This window comes from Pleurodeles waltl, chromosome 2_1 (genome assembly GCF_031143425.1).
Source record: "Pleurodeles waltl isolate 20211129_DDA chromosome 2_1, aPleWal1.hap1.20221129, whole genome shotgun sequence".
NCBI lineage: Eukaryota > Metazoa > Chordata > Amphibia > Caudata > Salamandridae > Pleurodeles > Pleurodeles waltl.
The window spans coordinates 757,748,060-757,774,965 of NC_090438.1; the positions used below are offsets into that span (position 1 = coordinate 757,748,060).

Here is a 26,906-nt window from a genome sequence, read left to right on the forward strand (position 1 = left end):
GAGTGCCCCAGCCACTTTCCAAATGTTGGTGAAAAAAGTCCTTGCTGGTTTGGAGCCTTACGTGCAGCACTGCTAGATGATATTGCTGTCATTAGTTGCAGCTGGCAGGATCACCTGGTCCACCTGGGGAAGTTTGTGCAGGCCCTTCAAGCAGCAGGGGTCTCTATCAAAGCATCTAAATGCCAGATATGGCAGGGCACAGTTGTAGACTTGGGCCACCTTGTATGTGGAGGCCAAGTGCAACCTATACAACCCAAGATCCAGACAATTCTGGACTGGGAAGCTCCAAAAACCCAGACTCAAGTCAGGGCATTCCGTGGCTTGACTGCGTACTACGGGAGGTTTGTTTAATGATATGGGTCTATTGTGACTCCCCTCACTGAAGTGACCTCAAAGAAAATGCCCAAGAAGGTAAACTGGAACCTTGAGTGTCAAAAGGCATTTTACACCCTAAAAGAAGAAATGTGAGCAGCACCAGTTCTAAACGCTCCAGATTATTCTACGCAAGTCATTGTGCAGACAGATGCCTCTGAACATGGGATAGGAGCTGTACTGTCACAAACCAATGATGATGGCTTTGACCAGCCTGTTGCTTTAATTAGCAGGAGGTAACTCCCGAGGGAGCAGCGTTGGAGCGCCATTGAGAGGGAGGCCTTTGCTGTGGTTCGGTCACTGAAAAAGCTGAGGCCATACTTGTTTGGCACTCACTTTGTTGTTCAAACTGACCACAGACCTCTCAGATGATTAATGCAAATAAAGGTGAGAACCCTAAACGTTTTAGGTAATCCATATCCCTACAGGGTATGGACTTTATAGTGGAACACAGACCTGGGACTGGCCATTACAATGCAGATGGCCTTTCAGGTTATTCTACTTAGACAATGAAGACTCTCTAGGGAAAGGTTTGTGTAGGAAAATACCACTGTTGGCATGGTTAACTCCCCCCCCCCTCCCCCAACATTGTGCCTATTGCTGATGCCAACTTTGAAAGTGTACTGGGACCCTGCTAACCAGGCCCCAGTGCCAGTTTTCTTTCCCTAAAACTGTACCTTTGTTCCCATAATTGGTACAGCTCTGGCACACAGTTAAGTCCCTTGTAAAAGATATCCATTGTACCAAGGGCCCTGTGGCCAGGGAAGGTCTCTAAGGGATTCAGCATGTATTATGCCACCTTGGGGACCCCTCACTCAGCACATGTACACTGCCTTGAAGCTTGTGTGTGTTAGTGGGGAGAAAAAGGCTAAGTCGACATGGCACTCCTCTCAGGGTGCCATGCCCACAAACCATTACCTGTGGCATAGGTAAGTCACCCCTCTAGCAGGCCTTACAGCCCTAAGGAGGGTGCACTATACCACAGGTAAGGACACAGCTGCATCAGCAATATGCCCTTACAGTATCGAAGTACATTCTTAGACACTGTAAGTGCAGTGTAACAATATTAAGTATATGATCTGGGAGTTTGTCATTACGAACTCCACAGCACCATAATGGCTTCACTGAATACTGGGAAGTTTGGTATCAAACTTTTCAGCACAATAAACCCATACTGATGCCAGTGTGGGATTTATAGAAAAATGCACACACAGGGCATCTTAGAGATGCCCCCTGTATGTTAGCCTAACTGCTAGTGCAAGAGTGACCATTCTGTGCCAGCCTGCCACTTTCAGACGAGTTTCTGAACACCCGGGGTGAGTGCATTTGTGCCCTCTGTGGTCAGAAACAAAGCCTGTCCTGGGTGGAGGTGCTTCACACCTCCCTCTGCAGGAACTGTATCACCTTGTGGTGAGCCTCAAAGGCTCAACCCTCGGATTATAGTGCCCTCATGGCACTCCAGCTAGTGGAGATGCTTGCCCCCCAGACACAGCCCCACTTTTGGCAGCAAATCCAGAGGGAAAATTAGGAAAAATAAGGAGGCGTGAACCCCTGAGCCAGGACACCACTAAGGTGTCCAGAGCTGAAGTGACCCCTTCCTTGAGAAATCCTCCATTTTGCTTTGGAGGATTAGGATCTATAGAGACAGGAATGTGCCCCCCCCCCCGAAGGGAGTGGGCACAAGGAGGATGGAGCCACCCTCGGGGACAGTAGCCATTGGCTACTGCCCCTGACTCTAACACGCCCCTAAATTTAGAACTTAAGGGCCCCCCTGAACCAAGCTGACTGGATTCCTGACAAGCTCAAGAAAGAAGTAGGACTGCTGAGCTGAAAACCCTGCAGAGAAGAGAAGGAGACCACAATTGAGTTGGCCCCAGCCCTACCGGCCCGTCTCCTGCTTCAAAAAGCTGCAAAAGAAGAGCAACGCATTCTGCAGGTCCAGCGACCCATGAAAAGTCTCCAGGGGACTGCCTGCATCACAGAGGACCAAGAAACTCCTGTGGACAGTGGACTTGTTCATCAAGAAGGATGAAGAAACTGCTTCTAAAGGACTCCCACCTTGCTCCAGATGCGTAATTCCTAAACCACCTGCACCCACCACCCACAGCCTGTATCCAGGTGGCCCAGCTAGCTAGAGAGGATCCCCAGGTGATTCAGACTGAGTTTCCACACTTGGCTGACCTCTCCACCCCTCCAGGACCACGACTGCCCGGGACAAAGATATCCGACGCCTAGAGAAGCACTGCACCCGCAACCCCCAGACTCAAGAGAATCTGACCACAAGTGGAGCTACCCCCAGCAGGCGGCCGCTTACCCGAGAAGCCCCCCTGTGCCTTGCCTGCAGTGCCTAAGTGACCCCCGGAGTCCCCGCTCCCACAGAGTTCCACTGGAAACCTGAGACCCTGATTGCACACTGCACCTGGCCACCCCTGTGCCGCTGACGGTGTTGGAATGGTGCCTATTTGGGCCGACCCCACCCAGTGCTCCTCTAAACCCCCTGGTCTGCCCTCCGACAATGCAGGTACTTACCGCAAGCAGACCGGAACCCCCTGTCTCCTTAGGGACCCATTTTATTTTGGCTCTTGTTTGACCTCTGCACCTAACCGGACCTGTGTTGTTGGTACTGGGTGCTTGGGGTTACCTTGAACCCCCAAGAGTGGGCTAACTATGCCCCAGAGACTAAACCTGTAAGTTTGCTACTTAACTCAGAAACTGTACTGTACTTAACTCCCACCAGGAACTGCTGAAAATGTCAGTGTCCATTTGTTTAAATAGATTTTTGCCATTTCTAAGAAGACGGTATACATTGTGGGTTCCATTCAAAGTTCTAAGTATTACTATGCAAAGTACCTTTCATTTTATGTACTTACCTGCAACTTGAATCTTGAGGTTCTATAAATAAAGTAACAAAATATATTTTTCTATATAAAAACCTATTGGTCTGGAGTTAAGTAATTGAGAGTGTGTTTCTCCTACTGTTTGTGTGTGTACAACAAATGCTTAACACTACCCTCTGATAAGCCTAACTGCTCGACCACACTACCACAAATAGAGCATTATTATTATCTATTATTGCCTCTGTCAAGCCTCTGGGGAACCCCTGGACTCTGTGCACACTATGGCCCTCATTACAACCCTTGCTGTCGGTGATAAAGTGGCGGTAATACTGCCAACAGGCCGGCGGTAATAACTGCAAAATGATGACCATGGCGACAACAGCTCAGACAGCCAGCCACTTTAACACACCGACTGCCAGGGCCGAATCAACAGGCACCATGGCGGTAACCGCCTACAGACAGGAGGAAGACAATGTTCCGCCTTCTGTATTATGACACCAATCCGCCACCTTTTCCAGGGCGGTACCAACCACATCAAAACCATAGAGGAAATACTGCACAGAAGGGAAATGACTCACCTGTGAAGACTCTGGAAAGAACCACGGCGCCATGGAGCCCGAGTTGCATGTCTTACCCATGCTCTTCTACGTGCTGCTCCACTACGAACACCAACGACGGCGAAGACAATGACAGTGAGTACAGCCGCCTAGCACACTGGGGTGGGGGGAAAGAAAGTGACACACACACGCAACACCCCCACCTCCAACACCATACACACAAGCAGATGCAGTGACATAACATATTGACCCCACACCCCTCAGGAATAATGCAAGGACAACTACAATAGAGTAAAAAGAGTGTAATAAGCTAAATATAGCAGTATTAAAGTGTGTCTAAATCAAAATGTATATACATTTTACAAATCAAGGGACACTGCCCAGTCCTCAATGTGCGTGGGCCACATCACAAAGTCCAAGGCTCCACCTCATTCCTGCAACAACACGGAGAGAACACTGCAAGGGCATCGGGTCGAAAATAGCCAGGCACCTCAGCGGGACGGGAACGGGGGGGGGGCACCTCAGCCGGAAGATGGTACAACGCCACTGGTCCTGGACGGGGCAACATGCCCTATGCTTGGTCCTGGGGAGTGCAAGGCCACAGTCTCTCAAGTGGGTAACTTGCCCACATGCTCTGGAGGAGACATCGTGCCCAGTGAGTTTCATCTGGGGAGGATGGGGTGAGTGGATGTCTTCTCCACTGGTTCTGGAGGGGGCATCGTGCCCTGTGATGCAGATCCTGGGGAGTGCAAGGTCACAGCTGGGTGTCGTACCCACAGGATTTGCAGGGGCCAGGCGGAACAACAGCCCATAGATGCAGGACTACACACTGTCCACCGGCGGTGACTGCTGTTCAGTGGTGGCAGGAGTGGTGGTGCTGCTGCTGGTAGTGGTTGGGGGAGGCTCCAGGCCATCCTCTGTAGCTTCAGAGAGCTGCCCACCGGGGCTCCTGCTGGTAGTGGTGGGGGGAGGCTCCAGCCCATCTCCTGCAGCCTCGGAGGGCTGCCCTCTGGGGCAGGTGGCGGTGTTGGTAGTGGCGGGTGGAGGCTCCAGCCCAATCCCCTGCAGCCTTGGACGGCTGCCCACTGGGGCAGGTGGCAGTGCTGGTGCTGCTGGTGGAGCTGGGCTTGGGGGGCAGCTCCAGCCCATCCCCTGCAGCCTCGGACGGCTGCACCACCATGGTTAGTGGTGGTGGCTCCAACTGAGTCCCAGCACCAGGCCCCTTGTCTCTAGTGCCTGCTGTTGCAGGCCCTTTGCCCTTCCTTTCAGCAGCCAGGGCTGGCTCCTTGCCCATTCCTTCCTGTAGCTGGGGCTGGTTCCTTGCCCTTCCTTGAAGCACTTGGGCAGGCACCCTTTCCGTCTGGCTGGCTGGTGTCCTTTCCCACCTGCAGTTGCTGGGGACACTACTTCCCCCGTGGACAGGGTGGCTGAGGTGGTTGCCTGAGTTTTGACCACCCTGGCCTGATGTGAGGGACAGGGGGGATGGGGGCAAAAGGGGGAGGGCTAGGGAAGAGGTCAATGGTGGTGAGGAAAAGCTTCTTAGGGACATTGGAGCCGGAAGAGGGAGATGGTTTGGGAGTGGAGGAGAGGGAGTGGTGGTAGGAGGTGTCAGTCTGCTGTGTTTGGGTGCAGGTGCATGGGCTGGATGCTGTTGTGAGGTTGATGGATGTTGGGTGAGTGCTTGCGTTTGTGTACTTTGGGAGGAGGGGGCACAGACACTGTGGGAGAGGACACAGGGGATGTGGGGTGGTGACTGCCAGTGAGCGGTGTGTACTGATAGGTGTGCTTGTGATGGTGGTTGTGGCTGAGGATGTAGTGCATGCAGGTGTGAGTGGAGACGCTACTGGGAGGGAGGTGGATGACAAGGAGGGGGGGGGGGGGCCACAGTCGAGGCAGTGAATGTTGGTATGTCAGATTCTGGATGGTGTTTGTGTGAGTGCCTGTGGGATGAAGTGTGGTGCTTGTGTTTGCCATGTCCACTCTTGTGTGTTCTTGTGGGTGTCTGGTCATCTGGCTGTGTGCTTGGGATAGGTTGGGGTTGAGGGGAATGGGATTGGGAATAGTAAGTTGGAGGGTGGAGACAGGGACAATGGCTGCCATCAGAGAGGAGGCCAGAGCCTAGATTGATCTCTGTTCGACCGCCAAGCCAGTGCGAATGCCCTCCAGAAATGCATTAGACTGTTACATTTGGGCTGCCAGCCCCTGGATGGCATTCACAACGGCTGACTGCCCAACAGAGATGGATCACAGGAGGTCAATAGCCTCCTCACTCTGGGCAGCAGGGCTCACTGGGGCAGGGCCTGAGGTGCCTGGGGCAAAGGAGATGCCCACCATCCTGGGTGAGCAGACATGGGAAACTCGGAGGGGCTGCTGGGAGGGCGGTGCTGGTCAGGGGGTGGCAGCTGTACCTGTAGCTGGGGTGGGCAAAGAGGTGTCCGCCACCACCAGGGAGCTTCCATCGGAGGAGGTATCTGTGTCCGAACTGTCCCCCTACAGTCTCTGCTGTGGTGCTCCCCTCCCCCACCGTCCCATTGGTGCCCTCACCGACGGTGGATTTGACCTCCTGGGTCCCATGAGATGCAGCTCCCTCCGTTGCCGGTTCCTCTGCTCCTCTGCCAGATGATGCTAATGCACATAAGACAGAGTGACAAAACAAAAAAGTGGTGGGTGGTAAGAGACAAAGGATACACTTGGTCAATGGCGGCACCAACACCACTGTTGGCATACACGACTCACACACACACACACACACACACACACACAGGGAACAGCTCTACGCATTAGGCAATACACTACCAGTCACAATGCTAGACACCAGCCCATGGATAGGTACACCTAACGCAAATTACAGCATACTTGATACTCACAGACCCCTGCCCAGTAGTGGATGCCGACTAGCTTGGTTGGAGGACTTTCACATCAGAACCCTGCCCAACATGGGACCTGCTCTGCAATACCAGGCCTGGCCTAGGGGCACCCACAGGGCCCACACCACCCACCTTGATATCACCCCACCAGGCCAAAGTTGTATTGTAGGGCACTTTACTCACCCCCTTGTTGCTGCTGTGATGCCCCCAAGCACCCATCCAGCTCCGAATAGGCCACAGTCAGTATGCGGGCCATTAAGGGGTCAGGGTTCAACGAGCACCCCTTCCTTGTTGGGAGGCCATCCCCAGCTGGGCCTCCGCCGTCTTCCGTGCCCAGCGTCTCAGGTCCTCCCACCATCTCAGACATTGGGTGCTCCGCCTGCCGTAGACCCCCAGGGTCTGCATGTCCTTGGTGATGGCACGCCATGTACCCTTCTTTTGATGGGCGCAGACCTGCAGGGAAATAGACACAGGGAAAGGTATTAGTCCGACCGTCCTGCCTGTTACACTTATGGCCCACCATGCCCCTTACCATCCCCATCAGCACAGACATGGCCCAGCATAAATGCTGCACGCTGCCCAGGGCCTCTCCACCAACCCCCCCACATGAGGCCTTAACACACAGCACTCAATGCATTCACGCCACAGGCATCGTACTCACTGTGTACTCACCTGTTGGTCTGGAGGCCCATACAGCAGTCAGTACTGGGGTAGGACCACATCCACCAGTCTCACCAACTCCGCCGAGGTGAAGGCAGGGGCCCTTTCCCCAGTTACACGAGCCATGGTCGGTTCCAGACACAGGTCAGAGCAGCTCATGCAGTGTAGGTCTCCTGTTGAAGGTCAGGTAGTAAGTGAATGGACAGAAAATGGCAGTCACGTCCGCGGCAGTGCGTACTGTCACCACCTGCATACATCACGATTGGCCACTGTACCCCATAGGTCCCAATGATAACCAACGAGGAGCTGCACGGCGGTTCTCGACCGCCTCCCACAACGTCAGCAGAATTACCTAATTTCCACCTGTCCCTCCATACAGGACAGGCAAATGCCATTTCAGGGGGGGTTGCAGGCCATGGATCTTAACTGCGTCACAATACACAAATTTACATTTTGGACATATCCCACCAAAATAATGTTAGTCACACCATGCATTGAACTGTAGTGGTTAGAATGTACAGATAATGACCAGCTTCTCACTCTTTTGCCCCATAGATTGCAACCGCTGCAGATGATTAGGAGATGGAGACATCCCCCGTGTACAGACCCCTGGTGGACTTGGCAACAATGGAGGACAGGCACATTATCCTCACCTATAGACTTGACAGGTCCATAATCACCGAGCTGTGTGCCCAACTGGAGCCTGACCAAATATCTGCTATCCATCAACCCACCGGGATCCCCCCTCTTGTGCAAGTCGTATCAATGCTCCATTTCCTGGCAACTGGCTCTTTCCAAGTGACAGTGGGCTTGGCAGCAGGAATGTCACAACCAATGTTCTTAATAGTGCTGACCAGAGTGTTGTCTGCCCTGATTAAACACATGTGCAGCTACATTGTTTTCCCCCAGGTGGAGGATTTGGCCACAGTGAAAGCTGACTTCTATGCAATGGGACATATCCCCAACATCATTGGGGCAATAGATGGAACACATATTGCATTTGTTCCCCCCCTGGCGAAATGAACAGGTGTTCAGAAATCGAAAGAGTTTTCACTCAATGAATGTCCAGATGGCGTGCCTGGCGGACCAGTACATCTCCCAGGTCAATGCCAAGTATCCTGGGTCTGTGCATGATGCCTTTATCCTGAGGAATAGCAGTATCCCATATGTGATGGCCCAACTCCAGAGGCACAGGGTGTGGCTAATAGGTGATCCCTGGTTCCCATCCAGTGGATGTTGGTGTATGGGTATGGTGTGGGCCCTAAGTGTGAGTGTGGGGCTAACAGTTGGCCCTCAATATTTGCAGGTGACTCTGGTTACCCCAACCTCTCATGGCTACGGACCCCTGTGAGAAATGCCAGGACAAGGGCAGAGGAACATTACAATGAGGCACATGGGCGAACAAGAAGGATTATAGAAAGGATCTTCGGCCTCCTGAAGGCCAGGTTTCGGTGCCTCCATCTAACAGGTGGATCCCTGTGCTACTCACCCGTGGCTTGCTGTATGTTGCACAACCTTTCCATGCGCTGCCATGTGTCTTTTCTGCAGGAGGAGGAGGCTGGAGATGGCCATGTGGCAGCAGTGGACCCTGTGGACAGTGAAGATGAGGAGGCAGAGGATGAGGACAACAGAAGTTCAGTTATTTGTCAATACTTTCAATGAGAAACAGGTAAGACCGTTTTATTTCACATATAACTGACAGTTTGATGTGTGACATTGTCACTGACAGGCTGTGAATTCCTACTTCTATGCCCACTCAATGTACCCTTTGACATCTCTTTTTGTAGATGTTGGTGCCCACTATTGCTCCTGGTGTGTTCAGTGCAGCCAGCTATAGGTCTTTCCTATGTAAACATTACTCTACAGTTGAATTGCAATGTTTGAACCTGGTTAAACGAATACATTTTGAAAACGTTTGGCATACACCATACTTGTATTTTATCAAAGTGTCTTTATTTCAGTGCTCTGAAGAGGGGGTAGTGCAATAGGCTGGGGTGATGGAGGTAATTCCAGGTTAGAGTCCAGTATATTTGTATCACAGGTGCAATGTCCAAGGGGATATAAGACGGGGAGCAATGGCAGTTCAACGTTGACAGAGTGAGACACAAGAGTGACAATCAGGAGAGTCTTATTTCCGGGGGGTCTTGGCAATAGTCTCTGGCTTCTGCCTGGATCACAGGGAACGTTTGCGGGGTGGTTCTCCATCTGCAGGGGAGGGGTGCTGGCGATTTCTTGGTTGTGTGGCGGGCCTCCTGTCCACTAGCGGAGATGGAGGGCTGTTCAGTAGTCTGGCTAGTGTCAGGGGCCCGCTGGTGTGCCACTGCCTCCCTCATACTGTTGGCCATGTCTGCCAGCACCCCCTGCAATGGAGACCAGGGTGGTGGTAATGGCCTTCAAGTCCTCCCTGATCCCCAGCTACTGTCCCTCCTGCAGCCGCATGTTCTCCTGCAACTTGTTCATGATCTGGTCCAGTGTATCCTGGGAATGTTGGTATGCTCCCAGGATTGCAGTGAGTGCCTCCTGAAGGGTCGGTTCTCTGGGCCTGTCCTCTCCCTGTCGCACAGCAGTCCTCCCAGTTTCCCTGTTGCCCCGTGTCCCCGTCCCCTGAAACGTCTGCCCACTGCCACTAACCCCACGTCCCTGATTGTCCTGCGTTTGTGGGGTGGCCTGGGGTCCCTGTAGTGGTGGACACACTGCTGATTGACGTGTCCTGGGGACAGAGGAATGGGCCCGCTGGGTGTGTGCTATGGTGGTGTTTCCTGAGGGGGAAGCTCTGTGGTGGTGTGAGACTGTGGCTGGGTAACAGACTGTCTGGAGGTCCCTGATGGGCCAGGTTAGTCATCCAGATCCAGGCAAGCAGAGCTGCTGTCATCACTGTGGGCCTCCTCTGGGGTGGGGGTGGGGACGAGACTGGATGTTGCTGGCACCTCTTCGCTGGTGACATCGGCCTGGTTACCTGAGGGGATGTAAATGCAGTGCTATTGTTTCTGCATGTGACATACTGTGCAAGGGTGTGTTGCCCTCTATGGTTGTTATTGCAATGGCAGCTTTGCCTTGTGTGAGTTATTTGGTGGGCTAGATGATTCTCTCTAGTGTGCATGCTGTGGTGATAGGTGTCCATGCAGGTCTGTGAGTGGTGTCCATGCATTGGTAGAGCATGCAGGGCTTGGTATTGGGATGGGTGGGTTGTGAAGGTGGGGTGTATGTGAGGTCGTGGAGTGATGGGGGTGAGGGTAGGGGTGGGGGTAATGTGATGGCATGCAGGTAGGGGGTGATATAGATAGAGAGTTGACTTACCAGAGTCCAGTCCTCCTGCTACTCCTGCCATGCCATCAGGATGCATGATTGCCAAGACTTGCTCCTCCCATGTTGTTAGTTGTGGGGGAGGAGGTGGGGGTCCACCGCCAATCTCCGTACAGCTGGTTGGTGTCTTACTGCTATGGAACGCACCTTCCCCTGTAGGTCGTTCCACCTCTTCCTGATGTCATCCCTTGTTCTGGGGTGCTGTCCCACGGCGTCATCCCAGTCAATGATCCTCCGCCATAGCTCCATCTTCCTAGCAATGGATGTCTGCTGCACCTGTGATCCAAATAGCTGTGGCTCTACCCGGATGATTTCCTCCACCATGACCGTTAGCTCCTCCTCTGAGAAACTGGGGTGTCGTTGTGGTGCCATGCGTGTGGTGTGGGTGACTGTGTATAGGGTGATGTGTTGGGGTGTGTGATGTGGGGTGCGTGGGTGGTGTATAGGTGTAGGTGGTGTGTGGCTCTGGTCTGTGTTCGTGGTGTCTGTCTTGTGCCAATGGTTTGTATTCATAAAGGGTTGTGGGTGATGTGGGTGTGTGTTTTATAGTGGTGTGGGTGTGGTGTGTGTAGTTTGAATTGTCCAATGTGATGTTGTTTTGTTAGTGGGTGTGTGTTTTGAGTGCAGCGGTATGTACCGCCAATGGTTTACCGCCATTGAATGTCCGCCGTGGTGATTCGTGGGTCATAATGTTGTGGGTGTAGTTCTGTTGGCGTAACGGTGTGGGTTTTGATAAATCACTGACCTTTGGGCTGGCGGACTTGGGTATGTGTGTGTTGCTGTATAGTGACGGATTGGTATGTGTGTGTCATAATATGGTTAGCTGATATCCGCCGCGGAGGCATGTTGGCGCAGTCTGCATGGTGGTACGTGGAATTTACCGCCAATGTCATAATGAGGACCTATATCTCATTTTGATATAGTATATACAGAGCCAGCTTCCTACAGACCTTCTTATCCTATTTATACAAACTGGTTGGATTACATCTCATAAAGGAAATAATTTGCATATCTAATATTAAGACAATCTGGCTGCCAATCATTCACTATCTGGGTTCTTAACACCCCGCTAGCATTTGATGGACCATGCTCTTGAGGCACTAAGCCCCTCATTACGAGTCTGGCGGTCCTGAGACCGCCAGACTCGTGGTGGTGGTCGGACCGCTGCCAAAGCAGCAGTCCGGCCTCCACATTACGACCATGGTGGAGCCGCCACGGTCCGACCGCTGCCCCCTCCAGGTTGCAGCGGTCTTAATCCGCCAGGGCAGCGGGGATTACGAGTTCTCTCTCTGCCGGCTTCAAAGGCTGGCGGAGACAGGGTGCCGGGGGCCCTCGGGGACCCCTGCACTTGGCATGGACAGTGCAGGGGCCCCCATGGACAGCCCTGCTGTGGTTTTCACTGAAAAGCGTGACAGCACCCAACGTACCGCAAAATTGCAGCCGGCACAATGTTGTGATAAATTTCCCGCTGGCTGGCCCAGCAGAAAACTCATAATACAGCCTGCAAGCGGAAAACTGGAGTGGCGCCTCCGCCGCCCGCCAAACTCTCAATGAGGGCCTAAATTCTTTTATTCATAACAAATGAACCAAGTTACTCTTCCTGCTTGTTTCTATCGTCTTGTATTATCTTTTAGGTTCTCTTCAGATACACCTTTTCTGAATCGTACATCCCTGACTGAAAGATATTTAATCTTATTTAATATCATAATTTGAAAGCTTAATTACATTAGTCTATTGGTATCTGTTCATGTTATCAAATAACATGTTTTGAATAAACAAGAACTATTCTACGCAAAGAAGCCTGCTAAAATAGAACCTTGTCAATTGCTACAGGTCTCAAAGCATTTACAGTATGATTCACTATTCACGATTTAGTATTTACTATTTATTTAGTAATTATTCCTAATTTTATTTCTGCAGAGACATAAAGGAAGACAAATACTGATTGACTTGAGGATGATGTACGCTGAAGGCCTAGACATTCAAAATAAGCACATTTATTAAAAAAAATAAAGCCTCCTTTTAAATAATTATATCAGACATGTACAGTATACAAGGGTTAAATTGTCAATTCATAGACACTTTACACAAATTGTTGTAAGTAGAAAAATGAACTCACCAAGGATGTCATCCCTTCATTATCAACCACCCAGTCTTCTTTTTCTGCTAAACGCTTGACATCTGAATAAACAGACAATTGCAAATCTATAAGACTTCATTTAATTTAAAAACAATTATGTAATTTACGCATCACCCTATTCTTGCTTGTTTGCTCATTGATACTATGCAAAGCCAGATGGCAAGGCAGAAGTGGGAGTGTGGTTCCTAGTTGTTTACAGAGGCAGGTTAAAGGCCTCTCTAAAGAAAAATGTATGCACCTTGGGCAACAATATTTTTGATGAATCCTATAGCTTCCCTTAATTTCCTCACCTTCTGAATATCCCACAAGTGCCAGTCTGGATCCAAAAAATGCTTTCCTAGCCAACAGCTCTCCAGTCTTGCCATGTGGCACCACACAACACCAGTCTGGCTTTCCATGATGGAAGGACATCAGTCTACCTAAGGTGTTGTCTGGTGGGCTGGCATCAGTTCCTTGCATTTTTAGTGCACCCAGGTGTGGCATGCAAAGAAGAATCAAGGGAGCCTAGCAACCTCAGATTGTAACCAGTAGAAACAACCACTGCATACCTTGGGATCTTATTGTGAGTTGCACTGTCCTAAAAGGGGAGTAGGAAGGGCAGTGAAGTATCTGCAGGAAAATACAGCTAAATTACGAAAAAGATGCTAAGATTCAGCAATATTTCTGATGCATACTTCTCAACTTATGAATATCGCCAAGGCGCCAGACCAGACTGGCAATAGTTCCCCATCACCGCCACATGAGTCCAGTAACGTCTGCCTCCTCACAACATCGAACTATAGCGGAGGCAGATAAGTAGTGTGCAGTGGTACCAAGACAGCTTATTGACAGTAACAAGAAAAGTTTGTATCATTGGAATCTTAATATGATTGACACTATCTCGTAATTGAAGGAGGGAGGGAATTTGTGGGAAGATGGAAAATCTACCAGAAATATAATTACAGAAGATAAGTAGCCTTACCTTGTAACTGATGATTCTTTCAGCCGACTTCTCATCTAATAAATGAGCCCACAACTAAAACGTTTGCCTTCCTTCCCTTCCCCCTCCCTAGTGAGGATACAATAGGGCTGATTAACCAAGGAAATCAAGCAACACATCCGTGCAAAAGTATTCATCATTGAGCCACCTAAGGCATCAGTCAATAATGTCAAATATAAGCCACCCAGCAGAAGCTGCCATTGTTCTTGAAAGCCTGCACGAACACCAGCCAGAGGGTCTTTCTTGGCCAATGCATAGCTCATCTTAACACAAAGGGTAAACCAACATGAAATAGTCCACTCGAGCACTGCTTTGCCTGTCTTTTGGCTCCAATGAGGGCCATAAAGAGTAGATCACTCGCCTGGTTCTGCCCAGTACCATCAATGTTGCAGAAGAAAGCATACCTGGTGTCCAGCTTGTAGAAACCTTACTCTTCATTGGTAGGCCGGGAGCACGAAAGAACATAAGGGTTATAGACTGATTCATCTGGAAGGCAGATTACATTTTAGGCAAAAACTATGGGCAGTTACAAAGGACCAAGCCTGAAAATCGTTAACCCGCCAGGCTGAAGAGATTGCCATAAAAAAGAGTATTAAGATTAAGTAGGTAAACTAAACAACTGTGTAATTGATTTGAATGACACGGTCTTGTGAAAAGTTAATACTAAATTTAAATCCCTCTGCAGAACAATAAAGGGGCACAGGAAGAAATAAGTAAAACAGATCTTTCAAGATTCACCCCCCCATGCCCGCCTACCAGCCCCTTGATGAACGCCATAAAGAGGGTTGATTAGGAAGACAAGAAAAAGGCAGAATGAGCAGTCAAATAACCCTTTCAGCATAAACTGCCAGGTTTTTTAATGAAATGGAAAGCACAAAGTGCAGAACATCAGAAAGACAAGCCTTGGATAGGTTTAAATCAGCAGCCACCCACCAAGAACAGATGACATCTGCTACTCCTAAAAGCAGGCAAAAGCTTAATCTTAATTCTGCAAGACATTTGAAAGCAGAGTGATCAGAGGAAAAGCACTGTCCAGATCCTTTGGTAAGTTGACCTTTAAAGGCGGCCCCAGATAAAGGACTTTGCCTTGGCAAAGAGGCATACGTAGGGACTTCCAATCTGGAGGAGATCATGTCTGTCACTTTGGTATGCAGCTCTCATTTGTTATCCTCTGGTAGGTGGGGACTCAACTCATCCGCCCTCACATTTAGGTTGGTTGTCAGATGGTCCACAACCAGGAAAATGCCCTGTTGCAGGGAACACTTCCACTAATGCAAGGCCTCAAAACACTAGGTCCAAGAATGCAAGGCACCCTCTCAGTTGATGTAACAGATGGTGGTGCTGTCTGAAAGAATCAGAACTGGAGAGGTGGAAAATCTTCATGTCAACGCAGACTACCTTGAATTGTAGCACACTGATATGAAGCAGATGCTCTGATGTGGAGAAAACCTCATGCCATCATGTCTCCTAGATGAGCACACGGCTCAAAAGGGTGTCCATAAGAGTGGTGGCTTGCAATGGTCGAGGACTGTAGAGAGGCCCCATTGTGAGATCGGAGGCACATCCACTATCGAATGCCCAGTAGGATACAATGAAAAATCTCTAGGGAATCCATGAGACTTCCTTGATGTTGGAGCCACTGTCTTCTCATGCATCACTGATGGGCTCTCATTCACAATCTGGTGTGCAGGACCAACAGGATGCCCAAAGCAATCAAGCCTAACATGTGGAAATGGGATTGCTATCTTACTCAGAAACAATGGATCACATCCTAAATATCTGTAATCCTCTGAGGTGCAAGAGAAGCTCTCATACAGGAGCTATACAACATTGCCACAATGATTCTCAAGGTCTAAGTACAGTCAAGGTAAAACTTCTTGAGGTTGATTGGGAAGCCCAGGCACTGACGAATCAAGGAACACTACAAAGGGTCCCATATCAGGGTACAGTACCCTACCTTCAAGTGCCAAATACAGAAATACACGCACTACTGGACCTCTCAGAGAAGGCACTACCACCCCTAGCACTTTAATAGGAACTTAATGAATAATAGTGAGACACAATGGCAATCTAGTTAATTGGCAGTGTTAGGATCCCAGTGTGAAGTAGAGAGAATGGGAGTGAGCAGCGAAATTCAGCAGATGTCACAGAGAACAAGGCATACCATCACCCTAGCTCATTAAGGCCCACAAGGTTCTGACTCGGGGACTGGTCACTACCATTCTGAAGGCCTAGAAGAGTCCACCAGCTGGAGGAGGTTGTTAGCATCTGATTCAAGCCTATTCTGAATTATGGGCACATGGAGATCCTTCAACTACACATGAACCCAAGCCAAAAAGTGCACCCATCCATAGGAGATGGCTAATCAAGAGGCTGGTGGTTGAAAGAAGCTTTGACCTTTTCCCTAGCCAGTAGAATAATGTCTTTCAGCTTCCAGCACGACAGCACCTTTAGGGCGATCTCATTTTACTGGAAGGGGTGTCAATGCCGGAATCAGGCGCAGAGAAGGTTAGTATCAGAGTCACAGGAGGTGATAAACCTGCAGAAGCTGGCCCGTCCTTGAGGACTGGCCTAGAGGAACGTGGGACAGTCCCAATATTCAGCATGCTATGTCGAAAGCCTTGATCTGGGATGGACCAGGAAGTGAAGCCAGAAACTCAGGTTCAAGTTTCTTGAGAACTGGGATTCGCTTTGAGGAGGCCAAGGAAAAGAGACATTTAGACCATGAGCCAGGACCCTCAAACTTAGGCCGCGGGTACCACTCAGAGATGGGTTCAAACATGATTATGGATGCCTAGAGATGGAAAATATGTGATAGCAAGTCATCACTTTTTGCCTTTTGTCTGATATTACTGGATTAGCAAATATAGCCACACAAAAATGGTTTTCATATTTTGATAAATAGCATACAAATTCATCATAAAATGTGAAGAAAAAAAAAATTGACATTCCACCAGATTGGCTAAATGCAATATAGTTTTTAAATAATTATGATTATTAATTGTAATAATAACAATATAGTCCTTAAAATAATAATAAAACTTCATTGTATTTCACATATATTGATACGTCATATGCATAATTTTCAATTACAATTTCAAATAATAATAGTTGTCACATCTTACAATGTATGTCCTAAGTGAACGTGAAGACAATGTTATCATTCACATTTATCATCTTCTCCTGAATAGGTGTCATCGTTCTCTGCATCTGTTTGATATTCACAGACCGGAAATCTACACGTCAGGGCACTTGAGGCAATTTAGACAGCAGACATGTTGGCAGTTTCCAGTTACAATTGCAGTTGCAAGCTAGTACATCTAAACACAGCGTAAGGTGCTAGCTGCCCCTCCATCTACTCCACTACCAGTTGCTCTGTTCCCTCGTGTTTTTCCAACTTCCACCCTCTCCCAATTCGACTATGTGTCTGTGGATCATTCAAAAGACATCTCTTGCTTATAACGGCTTGATAATTTGCACATTTGGCATGTTTCTTTAGACAGTCCCTGCAAGGTGGAAGTTGATGACTGTATCTCATCCTTTCTTTGTGCAGAATAGGTGATAGCTCAGGTCATTCACATGATGAACCGAAGATTTTGGTGAATACAGCAAGCATGAGAACTGCTCCAATTTGTCCATTAATTCTTCAGAGAGAACACGTTTGTCTCCGAGCTGCAATTTTTTTTTCTGTGTATGTCTGTTGGCAGACAGGATTTTGAATGCACTTACTTTTCTTTTTCCCACAAATGTGCTTACTGTGTCATATCTGGTAAACGTATGGAGACCTATTATAGTTCGACAAACATGTTCACCAAGAGTTGAAGCTATTTTCCCAATGTCAATGACTTGCATGCGTATTTGAAGCTTAAGATCTTTTTGAGTTCAAATCATAGGCTAGATAGAATAACATCTCAAATGAATTTCATCTGCTGGCCACCAATTACCTAAAGGAAGGGAAGTAAACAGAGGGAGAACTAAACCAAACAACATAAGGCACCTGTATCTACTCTGGGTCCAACTAACAGGTCCTTCATCTGGGACGAATATGGGCTATCTGTGAAACTTTATAAGGGGGGGTGCTGTTTAGGCCAGGTGTCGTCCTAGGCAGTCATGTGTGGTATGCAGAGGGGTAATGTGGGCAGGTCAGCTCCCTAAACTCATTGGAGAGATAGTCGATGCAGGGGCCCCATGTCTTATCAAACTGCGGCATCGCTCTCGCCACCCTGGCTCTGATCTTTTCCATGCCCAGAATATCCCATATTTTATGGAGCTAGTCCATGTGTGTAGGGCTAACAGTGGAGTGCCGCCGTGACAATAGCAAGTGTTTAACGGACCCTATCGACAGTGTGATAGCCCTTTCCTTTCAGGGATTTAAGAGGATAAGTCAGGGGTTTCGGAAGCCCCTAGCAGGACATAACTTGGGAATCTCGGGATGGTAGTTTCATGGATGCTATCTATAGCCTATAATACGGAGTCCCAGAATGAGGCCATTTTAGGGCAGTGCCACAGAATATGTGTCAGCTCATCCAGTTGACCATATTGGTGCCAGCACCGATCAGTGCCACCCAACCTCCAATCTGTTCGGGTGTGTAGTACCAGTAGTGAGCTATTTTTAGGAAGAGTTCCTTGGAATTTATGTTACAAGCTGAGACCCTCGCCCTATGCAGGACAAACCGCAATTCCTTATCCAAGAAGGACAGCCACATTCCCTCCCCCATCTGCGTCTCGCATTGGTTTTTACCAAGAGGGGAGGCTTTACCAAAAAAACAGATCTGAGGTTAGATTTTTATTGGTTGTGCACATAAGCAACCAGCGCTCAAAGGGGGTAAGTGGTCTGCCTGCGTGCCGGTGGATCGCTGGGGTGGTCACCCAGTGGCGCATTGCCAGTACGCCGCTGATGGAGTTCTCCTGAAGTTGCGGTAATTCCCAGACACCGTCGGCATCAAAGAAGTCCCCAACTCTCTTACAGTTGGAGTCCTGCCAGATCTGGAACGAGGATCCAGTGAATGCCGGCAGAAAGTTTAGGTTGTCAATAAGAGGTGTTTGTGGAGATTTGGGAGCGGAAAAGCCCTTTTTCACATACACCTTATCCCACCCCTCCATTTTGGCTCTCAGAATGGGGTAATTGGAAAATGTCACTTACCCAGTGTACAACTGTTCGTGACATGTTCTGCTGCAGATTCACATGCTTTGCATAGGATTCCGACATCTAGTGTTGGGCTCGAAGTGTTACAAGTTGTTTTTCTTCGAAGAAGGCTTTTTGAGTCACGAGATCAAGTGACTCCTCCTCTTTGGTTCCATTGCGCATGGTCATCGACTCCATTGTTAGATTGTTTTACCGCAGAGGGATAAAGGAAGGAGTGATACAGTATATAGGTGTAAAGTAATAGATGTCCATGCAAATGTAAATGTATATCCAAGTGTAATACCTTAAACAACTACAGGCTTCCGGGGAGGAGGGAGGGTGTATGTGAATCTGCAGCAGAACATCCCACAAACAGATGTACACTGGGTAAGTGACATTTTCCGTTCGATGGCATGTGTAGCTGCAGATACACATGCTGTGCATAGACTACAAAGCAGTTTGTCCTCCCAGAAAATAGCGGTGGCTAGCCTGTAGGAGTTGAAGTTGTTTGAAATAACGTTTTTAGGACAGCTTGGCCTACTGTGGCTTGTTGTGACAATACGTCTACACAGTAGTGTTTAGTGACTGTATGTGGTGTTGACCATGTAGCTGCTTTACATATTTTAGTCATTGGTATATTCCCTAAGAAAGCCATTGTTGCACCTTTCTTGTTGAATGTGATTTGGGGGTAACTAATAGCTGTCTTTTTGCTTTAATATAGCATGTTTGGATGCACCTTACAATCCATCTTGCTAAACCTTGTTTTGATATAGGATTACCTATATGTGGTTTTTGAAAAGCTACAAATAGTTGTTTAGTCTTTCTAAATGGTTTGGTTCTGTCTATATAGTAGATTAAAGCTCTTTTGATGTCTAATGTATGTAGAGCTCTTTCTGCCACGGAATCTGGCTGCGGGAAGAAGACTGGTAGTTCCACAGTTTGATTAATGTGAAATGGTGATATGACTTGGTAGAAACTTTGGGTTTGTTCTTAGTACATCTTTATGTTTGTGCACTTGGAAGAAAGATTCTTCAAGAGTAAAGGCTTAGATTTTACTTACTCTTCTTAATCCCTTCGCTGCCAGGCCTTTCCCCCCCCACCCTGTGCCAGGCCTTTTTTTGCCTATTTGGGGCAGTTTGCGCTTAGGCCCTCATAACTTTTTGTCCACATAAGCTAACCAGGCCAAATTTACGTTCTTTTTTTTTCAACATCCTAGGGATTCTAGAGGTACCCAGACTTTGTGGGTTCCCCTGAAGGAGGCCAAGAAATTAGCCAAAATACAGTGAAAATTTCATTTTTTTCAAAACAATTGGAAAAAGTGGCTGCAGAAGAAGGCTTGTGGTTTTTTCCCCTGAAAATGGCATCAACAAAGGGTTTGCAGTGCTAAACTCAGCAGCTTCCCAGCTTTCAGGAACAGGCAGACTTGAATCAGAAAACCCAATTTTTCAACACAATTTTGGCATTTTACTGGGACATACCCCATTTTTGCAATTGTTTGTGCTTTCAGCCTCTTTCCAGTCAGTGACAGAAATGGGCATGAAACCAATGCTGGATCCCAGAAACCTAAACATTTGTGAAACGTAGACAAAATTCTGAATTCAGCAAAGGGTCATTTGTGTAGATCCTACAAGGGTTTCCTACAGAAAATAACAACTGAAAAAGAAAAATATTGAAATTGAGGTGAAAAAAACATAAATTTTTCTCTACGTTTTACTCTGTAACTTTTCCCTGCAATGTCAGATTCAATGCCCTAAAATAAATTTGACCCCCTCCCCCCACCCCCCCAAACCCGCCCTGCCCGGGAGCGACCCTTGCCTACGGGGTCGCTCCCCCCGCGTGACATTGGCGCCAAAAAACAAATCCCCGGAGTCTAGTGGTTTCTAAAATCGACCAATCTGCCCCCAAGGGGGGCAGAAATGGTCTAAATACAATCTGCCCCCCAGGGAAGCGACCCTTGCCTGATGGGTCGCTCCCCATCTCTAAAAAAACAAACAAACAAAAAAAAAAAAATAATAATAATTTGCCCTGGCGCCTAGAGGTTTCTGCCCCCCCTGGGGGCAGAAATGGCCTAAAATAAATTTTCCCCCCCAACCCTCCCCCCCCCTCCGGGAGCGACCCTTGCCTACGGGGTCGCTCCCCCTGCGTGACATTGGCGCAAAAAAACAAATCCCCGGTCCCTAGTGGTTTCTGCCCCCTTGGGGACAGATTGACCTAAAATCACCCAATCTGCCCCCAAGGGGAGCAGAAATGGTCTAAGTACAATTTGCCCCCCAGGGCAGCGACCCTTGCCTGATGGGTCGCTACCCATCTCTAAAAAAAAAAAAAAAAACACACAAAAAATTTGCCCTGGCGCCTAGAGGTTTCTGCCCCAAATGGCCTAAAATAAATTTAGCCCCACCCCCCACCCCCGAGCGACCCTTGCCTACGGGGTCGCTCCCCCTGCGTGACATTGGCGCCAAAAACAAATCCCCGGTGCCTAGTGGTTTCTGCCCCCTTGGGGACAGATTGACCTAAAATCACCCAATCTGCCCCCAAGGGGGGCAGAAATGGCCTAAATATAATTTTCCCCCAAGGGGAGCGGCCCTTGCCTAAGGGGTCGCACCCCACCTAAAAAAAAAATAATAAAGATCCCTGGTACCTAGAGGTTTCTGTCCCCATGGGGGGCAGAAAAGGCCTTCCCGAAAAAATGCCCCCCCTGGGAGCGACCCTTGTGTCTAGTGGGGTTTCAAAAGCCAGATTGCAAGCAATCCGGCTTTTGAAACCCTTGGAGAGACTTCAAAAGGAAAGGAAATACATTTCCTTCCTTTTGAAGCCCCTTCGGGCCTCCCCCAGTGATTGAAAGAGAAATGCTTTGCATTTCTCTTTCAATCACACTGGGGGAGGCCCCTGTGACAAATCAGCGAGCGCTGACGTCACGGAGGGGTGGGGGTGCACGGGGGGCGCGCTAGCGCTCCTCCAAGTTCCCCTGTGCCTTGGACGAGGTGACCTCGTCCAAGGCACAGGGGAACTGTAGCCTTGGACGAGGTCACCTCGTCCAAGGCACAGAAGCGGTTAAAGAAGTAATTGCCACTAGGAAGGCAACTTTCCATGATACAAATTGCAGTTGACATGAGTGCATTGGCTCGAATGGGGGACCCATAAGTCTTGTAAATACTATGTTTAGATTCCATGATGGAACTGGTGGCGTTCTAGGTGGAATGATACGTTTTAAGCCTTCCATGAAAGCCTTACTGACAGTAACTCTAAATATAGAGTTATGTTGTATATTTGGAAATATGCAGAAATTGCAGTAATATGTATTTTTATTGAAGAAAATGGTAAGTTAGATGTTTGTAAATGAAGTAAATAACATACAATATCTTGTATTGATGCTGTAAGAGGGTGTATATTTTTAGATTGACAGTAATATACAAATCTTTTCCATTTGTTTGCATAGCACTGTCTAGTAGTGGGTTTTCTTGCTTGTTTAATAACTTCCATGCATCTTGATGGGAGTTGTAAATATCCAAACTCTATGACCTCAAGAGCCAAATCGCTAGATCGAGAGCCTTGGGATTTGGATGTCTGATCTGACCTTTGTTTTGTGTCAACAGATCTGGTCTGCATGGGAGTTTGGAATGTGGTACTACCGATAGGTCTAGTAATGTTGTGTACCACGACTGACGTGCCCATGTTGGTGCTATTAGTATCATGTTGAGTGAGGTTTGACGTAACTTGCTGAATAGAAACGGAAGGAGTGCAAGAGGGGGAAAAGCGTACGCAAATATCCCTGACCAATTGATCCATAGAGCATTGCCCTTGGATAGGGGATGTGGGTGTCTGGATGCAAAGTTTTGGCATTTTTGTATTTCCGCTTGTTGCGAAGAGTACTGTTGAATTACTTGAGAATGAATCTACCACTCGTGAGTTTGTTGGTGATTTCTGCTGAGGATATCTGCCAACTGATTGCCTATCTGTGGGATGTACTGTGCTAATAGACAAATTTGGTTGTGGATTGCCCATTTCCAAATGTTTTGGGCTAAGAGGGACGGCTGGGATGAATGTGTCCCTCTCTGTTTGTCGAGTTAATACATGGTTGTCATTTTGTCAGTTTTAATAAGAACCATCTTCTGTTTGAGAAGAGGTTGGAAAGCTTTGAGTGCTAGAAAGACAGCTAATAACGCCAAGTGGTTTGTGTGTAGCTGTTTCTGTTTGACATCCCATTGTCCTTGAATGTTGTGATTGTTTAGGTGAGCTCCCCAACCAATCACTGATGCATCTGTTGTAATTATGGTCTGAGGCACAGGGTCTTGAAATGACCGCCCCTTGATTAGACTGGTGAAATTCCAGCATTGAAGAGACATATATGTTTCGCGGTCTATCAACACTAGATCTTGTAGTTGACCGTGTGCCTGTGACCACTGCTGTGAAAGGCACTTGTGTAAGGGCCGCATGTTTAGTCTTGCGTGAAGAACAATTGCAATACAGGATGCCATCATTCCTAGAATTTTAATTACAAATCTCAGTGTATTGTTGATTTGGTTGTATTTGTGGAATTAGGTTTTGGAAAACTTGTATCATTTGTGTATTTGGATATGCTAGAGCCTGTTGAGTATTTAGTATTGCACTTAAATACGGTTGTATTTGTGCTGGTTGAAGGTGTGATTTTTGGTAGTTTATTGAGAAACCTAGTGTGTGTAAAGTTTGTATTACATAACGTGTATGATTTTGGCATTGTGTACGACTGCTTGATTTTATTAGCCAATCGTCTAGCTATGGAAAGACATGTATATGTTGTCTTCTTAGGTAAGCCGCCACTACTGCCAAGCACTTTGTGAATACCCTTGGCGGCATTGGTATTCCAAATGGTAACACTTTGAATTGTTAGTGTTTTCCTTGAATGACAAACCTGAGGTATTTTCTGTGAGCAGGATGGATGGATATGTGAAGAAACGCATCCTTTAGTTCTAAGCAGGTCATGTAATCTTGTTTCTGTAGTAGTGGTATAACATCCTGTAAAGTTACCATGTGAAAATATTCTGACAGGATGTAAAGATTGAGGGGCCTGAGGTCTAATATTGGTCTGAGGGTGCCATCTTTTTCTCGGTAATTAGAAAGTATATCGAATAAACTCCTGTTCCTATCTGAGATTGTGGAACTAATTCTATTGCTTGTTTGAGTAGTAGAGATTGGACCTCTTCTTGTAACAGAATTGTGTGTTCTGTGGTTAGTTTGTGAAACCTTGGTGGAATAGTTGGAGGAGTGTTTATCAATTCTAGGCAATAGCCATTGTGGATAATTGATAGCACCCAGTTGTCTGTGGTAATATTTTGCCAATTTGTGTGGCACTCTTGTAATTTTCCCCCCACAGGAGAGGTGTGGAGTGGGAGGGAATGAGGGAAGTCACTGTTTTGGGTGTTGTGCAGGCTGCTTAGAGATCTGGAATTTTCCTCTATTTCTGGGATATTGTCCTCTGTATGTGCCTCTAAAACTACCACATTGGTACTGTGGTTGCTAGGTTGGCTTTGTTTGAGAGGTTGATGCCGGAGGGCTGTGTTCTGAAATCACCTCAAAATTGAGGTTTACAAAATGGCCCCCTATATGGTGCAGAGTAGAGTGCACCCATGGCTTTTGCTGTGTCAGAGTCTTTTTGTAATTTTTCGATCACTGTGTCTACCTCTGGCCCAAAAATATATTTTTTGTCGATAGGCATGTTTAACACAGCCTGCTGTATTTCTGGCTTGAATCCAGAAGATCGGAGCCATGCATGCCTCCGTATAGTGACTGCTATGTTGACACTCCTAGCAGCGGTATCTGCTGCATCTAGGGCAGATCTTATCTGGTTATTTGTAATGGCTTGCCCTTCCTCCACTACCTGTTGTGCCCTTTTTTGGTCTTCTTTGGGGCGATGTTGTATTATATCCTGCATCTCGTCCCAATGGGCTCTGTCATAACGAGCTAATAGTGCTTGCAAGTTGGCTATCCTCCACTAATTTGCTGCCTGGGACGCAACTCTTTTCCCTGCAGCATCAAATTTCCTGCTCTCTTTATCAGGAGGGGGTGCATCTCCTGAGGACTGACTATTTGCCCTCTTCCTGGCAACGCTAACTACAACAGAATCAGGTGGTACCTGATGGGTAATATAAACAGGGTCAGAAGGTGCAGGTTTGTATTTCTTCTCTATTCTAGGTGTTATAATGTGTGCCTTTACTGGTTTGTTAAAGATCTGATCAGCATGTTTTACCTTGCCTGGGAGCATTGGGAGACATTGGTACCTAGAATGAGGATAATGTGTTGAATAAAAAACCCTCTTCTAGTGGCTCTGTGTGCATGGTAACCCCATGGTATGCTGCAGCCCTAGCCATGACCTGGTTAGACAGTACTATCCTCAGGTGGTGATGGTTTAGAGGGGTAGCTGTCTGGATCATTAGTTGGAATGGGATCAGGGTCATAAAGACCCCATGGATCAACAGTGTCCTATTGTGAGCCATATGAATGAGTGGGCGAATGCATTGGTGTAGGGCTGGTGGGAGGAGAGGTGGGTAGGTGGGGAGAATGACGAGGAGAAGACTGAGTAGGTGGTGGTTTCTCCTTCTGTTTTGGCACTTTAGCTGGAGGCTGCATAGTGTCCAATTCCTCCTGAAAAGCTAGCTTCCTCTTTGTTTTTAAAGGAGGTGCTGTAAGAATTCTCCCTGTTTCTTTATGGATGTGGATCCTGGATTGCCTTTCATCCATAATTTCCAAAATTGGTTCTACCTCTAAATCCTCTTCAGAGGTTTTGTGGTTTTCTTTAAGTCTTTTTGAAAGTCCATGTTCCTCTGTGTCTGTTTTTTTTTTGGCTCCGAAACTTGTTTTTTTCGGATCGAAAAAGATGAGGATGACAAAGATTTCAGCTCCGAAACTGGCTTTCTTATTTTCGAAAATTGATGTCTACTGGAGTCGGAAACAGAGTTTTTTTGTTGTCTCCAAGGTTTTCGGAGGAGTGGCCTTTTTCGTTGCCGAACTAGGAGGTCGGTCACCAACAGTCTTTTTTTCAGGCTGAGACATGTCCTTCCGGCAGTGGCGTACCCAAGGCCTTTTGTTTTTTCTTTTGTGAGTGTGCAGGGGCAGACGTACTCACATGTTGTCCGGCTGTGACTGACGTGTCTTCCTCCGATTCCTGCTCCGATTCTGTATCTCGATCTGAGGCTGCTGTCTGCATCAATTCTTCCTCCTCTACGTTGAGATGTTCCCTGCTCTTCAACGCCATTTCGAGCCTTCTTCGGTCTCATAGTCTTCTTCGATCGGAAGGATCAACAGGCCTCGCAGTTCTCCTCCCGATGGTCTGGGGAAAGGCAGAGGTTGCAAACCAGATGCTGGTCTGTGTACGGGTACTTCGCGTGGCACCGAGGAAAGAATCGGAATGGAGTCCGATCCATGAGACTCTCCACGCGGTCGGCCCGACTAGGCCAGAGTTGGGCGCGCGCACCCTGAAGGGCGAACAAGGTTGTTTTCCGACTGTACTGCTGTGTCGATGGAAGATTATAAGCCTGATCGATACGATACCGACTAAATGAAAGTTTTCCGAATTGAAATCTCAGAGCGAGAAGGAAACACGTCCGAACCCGACGGCGGAAAGAAAACAATCTAACAATGGAGTCGATGCCCATGCGCAATGGAACCGAAGAGGAGGAGTCGCTCGATCTTGTGACTTGAAAAGACTTCTTCGAAGAAAAACAACTTGTTACACTCTGAGCCCAACACTAGATGTTGGAACCTATGCAAAGCATGTGTATCTGCAGCTACACATGCCATCAATCTTATATATATATATATATATATATATCTATCTCTCTCCCCCCCCCCCCAGTCGAGATGTATTAGGAAGCCAAGGGATCTTCCAAATGTGTTGCCCTGACACTGCCTGATCGATGAAGCACTAGTGCTTCTCTGTGCTTACACACAAACACTCCACCATATATCGCAGTTGTGCTGTCAGATAGTAGCTCAGCAGGTGAGGCACCCTGACCCCACCCTCGGACACCGGTAAATAGGCCTCTGCTTACCGTCTGTATTTAATAGTGGGATCAGCCAACAGGATGCACACA

The 26,906-nt window shown here is 47.9% G+C and overlaps 1 protein-coding gene across 4 annotated transcripts in view; it reads right to left on the reverse strand.

The window, feature by feature from the left end:
• The window catches only part of EXOC2 (exocyst complex component 2), a 1,213,422-nt gene that overhangs the window by 438,745 nt on the left and 747,771 nt on the right, over window positions 1–26,906 (reverse strand). For all 4 annotated transcript variants that reach the window (XM_069217791.1, XM_069217808.1, XM_069217816.1 and 1 more), the window contains one exon: window positions 12,716–12,777. In XM_069217791.1, coding sequence (XP_069073892.1) covers window positions 12,716–12,777 — 62 coding nt within the window. The remainder of the gene's footprint in view (window positions 1–12,715; window positions 12,778–26,906) is intronic.